At 38.9% G+C, this 7,921-nt stretch overlaps 2 protein-coding genes across 2 annotated transcripts in view; one reads left to right on the top strand and one right to left on the bottom strand.

The window, feature by feature from the left end:
* Window positions 1-1,078: 1,078 nt before the first annotated feature.
* LOC138059224 (large ribosomal subunit protein eL18-like) lies at window positions 1,079-6,315 on the bottom strand. Its single transcript, XM_068904787.1, has 6 exons — window positions 6,076-6,315; window positions 5,888-5,995; window positions 5,687-5,782; window positions 2,338-2,461; window positions 1,557-1,626; window positions 1,079-1,194 (listed from the first exon to the last, which is right to left on the bottom strand). Exons 2-6 carry the CDS (start codon window positions 5,927-5,929, stop codon window positions 1,119-1,121), a joined length of 408 nt encoding a protein of 135 aa, XP_068760888.1. The 5' UTR covers window positions 5,930-5,995; window positions 6,076-6,315; the 3' UTR covers window positions 1,079-1,118.
* An 86-nt stretch (window positions 6,316-6,401) lies between these two features.
* LOC138059195 (solute carrier family 38 member 10-like) overlaps window positions 6,402-7,921 on the top strand; it is a 29,477-nt gene continuing 27,957 nt past the window's right edge. The window contains exons 1-2 of the mRNA XM_068904737.1: window positions 6,402-6,595; window positions 7,216-7,333. Coding sequence (XP_068760838.1) covers window positions 6,512-6,595; window positions 7,216-7,333 — 202 coding nt within the window. The 5' untranslated portion in view covers window positions 6,402-6,511. The remainder of the gene's footprint in view (window positions 6,596-7,215; window positions 7,334-7,921) is intronic.

Here is a 7,921-nt window from a genome sequence, read left to right as displayed (position 1 = left end):
TTTTTCAATATTTATTTCACCACAGAAAAAGACATCAGCTGCAAAAGTTTATTTAGTTATATTAGTTATGTTGAAATGATGTTTACCTGATCTAAATTTCACTAATGTAGCTTTTTTATTGCTGACAGTTGTAAGCTAAGATCGCATTAAAGCAACGCAAGCTTCTAAAAGTGCACCTTACGATCTCGAAAACAAGCACGGTGATCCCCCATTCGTTTTGCCTTTTTGGCAAAAGTAGATTACCTTTCTGTGTGGCAAGTTTTAAAAAAGTCTGTACGGGCGAACATTTTGGGCGTGAACGTCCTTAACAGAAGTGACACAAGTCCTTGAATTACTTGGCACTGAGATTACAGACTGAACTTACACTAAACCCAAATTGCCATCATTTGAAGCAGGAGGCTAATCATGGCTAATGAGCGCAATCAAAAAATTCAGTTTTGTTGCCAGTGTTTTTCTTCCTTTTTTTCCCAAAAGTGAGAATATAATTATTTCAGTTCATAGACCTTTTTGCAGAAAAGGCGACCATTTTGATTTCTATTGTTTTGAAAGAAGTTATATAGAATGCTCAGGGGGCAAATTAGTAATGTATTTGCCCCTTTGGGCATCCCATAATGACTATTTGAAGCAATAGAAATCGAATGGCTGCCATATCTGCAAAAAGGGCTATGGAATGGTGACTTTTTTGCATTCATTTGCCTTCAACACCATCAATTCCTTATGGAGGAAAAGGGGAAGAGGCCTTGTGTGCATAAATTACGACAAAAGCTCAAAAATTCACCACCAAGCCTCATTTGCACAAAATTAGTCACATCATCTTGTCCTGCAATACTGTTCACACATGGATTTTCTTTACAAGTTTGCTGCTTTGAGTTTCAGCTAAAGGTAAAATTTACAAGTCTGATTTTCAAATTCAAGGTTTGGTGGTGAAAACAGCTAGTCAGATGCCATCATGCATAAGGGTTATTACTTTAAGGCTGAGGAAGGGTGATGGTGAAAAAAAAAAGGTATAGAGATGAAAAGCTCTACAGCAACAAAAACCGAAAAAAATCAAACACGCTCTTCAAATAAAACAAAGCAATCATTTCAACAATAACTTTATTGCTGACTGCAGATTCTTTTTACACTTTAAAGCCACGGCTCTTTCTACGCCCACGAGCTTTTTCAAATTTGCGCCCCTTGGAACGAACATAAGGCCTGTTGAAAGAAAGTACCACATAATTTATTATTGTCAAAATAAAAGAAAAAACCTCATGTCACAATACTTTTAGCTTTAACAATTACACCAAGAACAACCTCTCACCACATCCAGGGGGGACAAAAAGAAAGAAAGTTTCTTTTTAAATTGGCTTTTCACTGAACAATGACTGGGCCCCCTTTTAAAAACTGTATTGGTACCACGTACACTGTAACATGTTCATTTGAATTTTCTAATACATGTAACTGCATCTTCTCCATAAAGAATCCATGAGATTTGTACATCCGCATTCATTTCTTCATGTTTATAAATTAACATCTTGATAGCATGACAAAAATATACATATATAGATGATACTTACTTAGTCTTGCTGTGTGGAACACCTGGAGCAGGACCAAAGTGTTTGACACTTTCACGAGCACTCCTTGGACCTAAACATTTAACATTAATACAGAACAAGGAAATGACAAAATTAATATACAACTGCTGGTAAACTATCAACCAAAGTAGGGAGATTACATTTTAAAGAAACTGGTAACAAACAGTTCTTATAGCCTTCTAGATTTACACCATGGGAAAATTCTTGAATCTTCATTGTATTTTGTGGACTTCTCGAAGTAATGCCATGAAAGAGAACTAATTTAAGTCTGATAGCCTGCATCAGAAAACACTCAATTCATCAAGTGCTTTTTGCATTAGAAGACCGTCGTGTTGTATCATCATTTGCAAGCTTTGCTGCCTTCATCAAATTAATTTCAGATCAAAAGAAATGTATTTCTAGAATGCTGTTGACACTGTCATCAACTGAAGGAAATTGTCAATAGTTGATTATTATTACTGCAAATTTCTTCACAACTTCCTTAAAAGACCCCTACTTCTGAAAAGTAAACAAGTTCTCAAGACAGCTAAATTAGATAGACAGTTTCTTGATAGAGAAGTTTCCAGTGATCAGCTTAATGACCATGTAAAATGTTATCTGATGGGTAATTTTCATCATTAACTTCAACTGATTTGTGCTGTGCTGTTTCTTGATGTGTTTGTATGATCCCCAGTTACATATCCCACAGTACAGCTGAAGCAGTCTTTACACTGGTACAGGTGTAGCTTGGATGCCTTTCAGAAAAATAATTTGCTGTACTAACCTTGCAGGAAAACAGTATTGTTTCCCTTTGGAGCTCTTAATGCCAGCTGATCAAAAGTGATCACCTCTCCACCAGCTTTTAAAATCCTGGCCCGAGCTCCATCAGTTACACGAAGGGCGCAAATCTGTCAACACAAAGAATTTTATGAACATCTACAATATCCCTTCCCCATACCATTAACACTCATGCACAACCCACATCCTTTACTTTAAAGCTCAACATAAAAAAAAACAAATATGAAGACACACTATAAAAGGCATGGTGTCTTAGGCACATGCAAATGATTTATCAATAAACTGTGGATGCAACCGAGCTCTGTGATAATTTGTGCAAAACATAGCCCTTTATGCCGCCAATGTGTCTGTAATATGCAAGGCTGCTGCCTAACTGTCACCTGGGGTGTCTTATTTGCAAGTGCCGATGACCAACTTGCTTAATAAGAAGCCCAAGCGGGTGCCTTGCTTGATTCATCCTCACTTTCTTGTAAATTAGATCCCAGCTGGAATTAGTTAATTCTGTGCTCTTGAAAAAATTACTGATTCAGGCTACCAACACCCAGAAAGTCCTTCTTCACTTTAACCCCCCATCCCTTTTCCTTGCACTAGAAAACTAATATCAGTCTTTTCTGGCTTCCGTCTCTTTGTTGCTGTTTGTTGATCACCAGCTTGCATAATTAACCCTTTGACATCCAAACCGGCCTTAACCGGCCAGACTTAGTATTTTACTCTGTCTAACACCAGACGATTTTACTCGTCAATGGGGAACCCCTGGGAGTCAATGGGTAATCAGTTGTGCTTGAATGAACTCGAACAAAATGAGTGTCCATGAGATGGAGTTCATAATGTATTGCTACTCCAAGCATATGGATACATACGGTACATGTACTTCTCAAAGGCAATTTAAAGTTAGCAGCTGGTTTGAATAAAGTAACCAACTGTTGTCATTATCAAAATGAACCAATTTTTAATCTTAGGTTTGAAAAATCTTTCTTTAATTACTTCAATTTAGAAAAAAAAGTTGCTGACTTCTCTACCTGACGTAGCCGATATTTTTCCTGCAACTCCAAGCATCTTGGGCAAGACACTTTACTCTCACAGTGCCTCTCTCCACCCAGGTGTATAAATGGATCCTGGCAAAATGCTGGGGGTAACCCTGCAATGGACTAGCATCCCATCCAGGGGAGAGTAGAAATACTCCTAGTCGCTTCATGCTACGGAAACCAGAGATAAGCACCGGCCTGGTGGGCCTTCTGGCTCGTAAGCAGAGACTTTACCTTTACCAGGTATCAGGCAAATGTACTGTGCCTACTGAGACATGCAAATTCACTCGACTCTAAATTACAAGATCGATCAATCGCCGCGCCTCAAGGCTGTGCTCTAAGGAAAATTTCGGGGAGCCCTTCGGGCTCCCAAGCATTTCAGCTGGGGATGCCCAGCCCTCCAAGTTGGTCGCCCGAATTAATTATTTATTTATTTAATTAATTATCTGAGATCAGCAATGCAGGAAGATCTTCATCCATCTTTCTCTCAACAAAACATCGCTGCTACTGCTCTGGTGATCGTCAAACTCGCTAGTGCAAGAAAAACTCGCAACCCGTCAAATTTTTCACGCCATACTTGAGAAAGACGAGAAAAGAGGCAATGCCACCAATGTTTTCAAGTTTAAAAGTGAAAAAGTAAAGATTGCGGCAATTTTATGTAAAAACGTTTGGGTCTAATACAGGTAAACGTTTTTACTGGTTAGTTGGGTTAAAAATGAATTTTCAAAACGTGAATTCACGTGGAGCTTTTGTGAAAACTGCCGTGAAACAAAAACCACAGCGACCCAAAAGGTATCAATTTTTTTTTGAGCAAGTCATCTTGATTGGACGAAAATCATTGCTACAGGACAGAATTTAAGTATTTTTTTCTTATATTATCAGTAAAATGTTTTAATACTGGAATGCGCTTTTTGTGGATTCGGTCGAAGCGCCAGTCACAGCGTTATTTGTTTAGGGCACGCAATGGTTTGTCACGAACTAAAGACAACGCAGGATTGCTCTGTTTCTAAAACAACAACAAATGACACGATATCTTTCCTTTTTTCTCATTTCGTTATTTCATATACTGGGGAAAACAACCATAACCTAAATGTATTTTAGCCAAGCAAGCCGCAAAAAATTGTAAAAATATTAAATTTGCATAAACTGTCGCATAAACTGCGATTCCCGGGTTCATACAAAAGTAAATTACACCGCTTCGCCGGCCGCGCTTTACCGCTGTCAGAGCAGAAGTAACAACTCTTTTTTTTAACTATAACCAAGAAATGCCAAACTCCACGTTCCAAATTTAATGCTATTTTTTTTTTGAGAACGAATCGAAATTCGTGCGGCCGCCGGCCGTCACGTGCAAAGTCACAGATTAGGGACCTTAAGATCCACGACGGCGACGTCAACGAAAACGTCACCTCAAAATAAAACTTTGCTCTATTATAAGTCTTTCGCGATTATTCCATCTCGTTCACCTCCTACAATATGGACGAAGTATCCCAAAAATAAATTGGTACGAGCAATTTCAGAGTGAAAATAGAGAATGAAAGATTCTCTGTTGTATGCTCACGTTGTCGTCAAAACCTAAAATTTAGTGATTTCACGTCGTCGTCACGCAGAGAACCGCAAAAATATGAGCTAAAATCCGTGCCCCACATGCAGCACGATTATTTATGCTCTTTTAACCAATGATATCACTGTTTTCTGGCGTTTTCGACGACGTCGTCGTCGTAGATCTTACGCTCCCTATTATGTTACATGTGAAATCATGTGGAACGTCCTTTAAACCGACTTTCGTACGAAGAATAAACATTTTCTGAGAGGTTTCGTAAACTATAACCACCAACATATTAAAATTTTTAGCCGCCTTATCTGCTAGAAATACAATAAGCCAGTGTGCCCGGCCGGGCGACCGGGTAGTTTTTCTCACTCGCCCGAAACCAAATGTTAGTCGCCTCAGGCGACCGGGCGCCGTTAGAGCACAGCCTTGCGCCTGTTTGGAGCCCTCTTCATTTAAACTTCTCAAACTCATTAATAATTCATAACTTTAGTCCACCAATCAACAGCTGTATACCACGTCACGTGGATGCTTTTGGATACCCAATAAAAATCCCGGACCTCGAACGCAACAATTTAAAATAACTATAAATGAGGGTATTTTTTTAATGAATAAATTTTAAGGGGGATGCCCAATGCAGGTTGATACATTCTTTTACCTGGGATTTTGTTGTGGCTCAATGTGCAGTGGTTCATCGATGCCAATAACACTAACAGAAGGCACTTTATTCAAAGAACGAGTCACTTGATGAAAACTAAACAAACCTTGAGTGCGGGGATTTCATGAATTCTCAGATCATCAGTGATGGCACCCACAACAACACAAATCTTGCCCTCGCCTCTGTTCTTCATCTTTCGTACCTTAAAAATCAGAAGCACAGTTTTCCATGTTTCTTATGACTATGCAACAAGATGATATGCCAGCCAACCACATTGATGAAACATGGATATCCATGAGGAACTTACTACACGAGACAGCGCTAACGGTGGCCTGTTCACACGACTCATACAAAGTCGCCTCAAAACGACTTTGTTAAACTTTGCATCGGTACGACGGGCCAAGAACCGATAGAGCTAAATTTAAAGAAAAAAAAGCCTTGTTAACATTTTTTGTCTCTTCCAAAGACAATTTCAAAACCATGCACGAACCTGACCTTAACAAGAAGCCTCAAATAAACATTCTTAGAGACTGGCTCTCGCCGCACGTTCTTCTTAACGTGCTTTCTTTTGATGTCTATCCCCTAAAAAGAAAGTACACAACTACAATAAAGGCAAAGATACATGATGAGTACGCAAGAATTGAGTGAACGTCTAAGATGCCAGAGATTGACGAAGATGGTTTCACCAGAGTGCAATTCACAATCGACACCCACCATTTGGAGGAAAAAAGGAAGGACGAAAGCGAAAGGTATCTTGGGAAATATAAGAAATGGCCTCGCCTTGGCGGTTACAATTGTTCCTTTGGGTACACTACAAAGGTTTTCAGTCGAGTTGCATGCGTGGAGGTCAAAAGGAAGTCGTGATGCCTTGAACGTATTTTACTCCTTTTTTACTTTTTAGCCGCTGATTTGCTGATCTGTACTTTCAAAAATGAGCACAAGACATGTTGTGTTCAATCTTGTCAACTGTATCATTGGTGTTAGCGTTTTGGCGATGCCGTTCTGCTTTCAAGAGGTAAGTTTAGTCGAGAGCAACCAAATTTTTCGCCTCGGCGAACTAGTACAAAAATGTTTTCTTATCTCGATCAACTTGAAATATTTGGTTTAACTAATACAGCATAATCAACGCTGTATCTTTGTATTAGCTGTGGGAATTTCAATGCTTAAAACACAAACGCCTTTTTGTAGCCTATTGTTTTGAATTTGAAATTAAATTGAATATTTGTCACTGCACTGGGAGATCGATATCGGCCGGCCGGCGAACAAAAACCTATTGAATTGATTACAAACCCCAAACTGCAGAAAACAAGAACGTAATAAAAAGACCTTTTGCTTATCGGGTAATCCAGTATTTTTGTTAACGTTAAGGTAACTATTCTTATTTAAGTAATAATATAATATAACTTTCAATTTTGTATTATTGTAATTCATACGTTTATAACATGATCCATTAAATGGGGTATTTAATATTTTCCCTAATGTATCTTCATCTGGAAAGGAGAATAAACTGAATCCATGCTTTGTTATCCTAGGAAATTAAATTTTTAAACTTAGTTTGAGCAGTATGCAGTCTTTTAAAATTCAGAGTCACTTCTTGCTATGACACGTGATATAAGCGCTTCTTTGTTTGTGCAGTGTGGCATCATCTTGTGTGTGGCGGCAATTATTTCTAGCTCCTGGCTTACCAAGAAGTCTTGTGAGCTTTTACTGAAAGCTGGGCAGGTTTCACGAAGACGAAATTATGAAGGCCTTGGTAAGTGATGGCTATGGATCTTAATTGAATAGACTTGTGTAAAAGATTGTGTGATTCCAGAAAATATCCATACCCCCTATCCCCACAGAGGGTTTTTTCCAGTTTGACCCCCCACCCCACTGGATTTTCCATTCCAGAGGGCTTCATGTTACTCCCCCATCCCGTGGAATTTCCATGATTTTTCCACTTGGTCCTCCATAACCTACTGCCAGCAGAGTCTCTTTCAATCTTCCTAGATAAGTCAGGAAGAGGAAAGTAGACTCTGCCAGTCGGCTCGACTTTCTTTGATTTGCCGCTCATCCAAAGAAATGGATGAGTCAGTCCAGTTTCGACTTGTCAAACTTGTTTTTTTAATTTGTGCGCTTGATCAAACGCAACGCGTCATCAATATTTTTTAAATTTACATCAGTTTGACTATATTCCCTTGTCGGAAGCGTGACAAGAAAGCATTACCATTATCGTTATTAAGTGAAAGCAGAAACCCATAAGGGTTGAAACATGTAACGTGGTTCACAGCTTCCGAATATTCAGTGCGAACTGATTGGTTGAATGTTTCAGTGCTAAGTACCATATTTGGAAACCCCTCGT

This window comes from Montipora capricornis, chromosome 8, assembly GCF_036669925.1.
Source record: "Montipora capricornis isolate CH-2021 chromosome 8, ASM3666992v2, whole genome shotgun sequence".
Taxonomy (NCBI): Eukaryota; Metazoa; Cnidaria; class Anthozoa; order Scleractinia; family Acroporidae; genus Montipora; species Montipora capricornis.
The sequence above is the reverse complement of the archived record's forward strand: the minus strand, read 5'-3'. Positions and strand labels throughout refer to the sequence as shown.

Excerpts from the sequence above, each read along its gene's own strand:
- LOC138059224 (XM_068904787.1), bottom strand. The coding sequence starts at position 5,929 with ATGAGTCGTGTGAACAGGCCACCGTTAGCGCTGTCTCGTGTA. Across the intron at positions 1,627-2,337 it reads CAATACTGTTTTCCTGCAAG|GTCCAAGGAGTGCTCGTGAA; the intron begins GTTAGTACAGCA and ends TTAAATGTTTAG. Across the intron at positions 1,195-1,556 it reads GTTCCACACAGCAAGACTAA|GCCTTATGTTCGTTCCAAGG; the intron begins GTAAGTATCATC and ends TTCTTTCAACAG.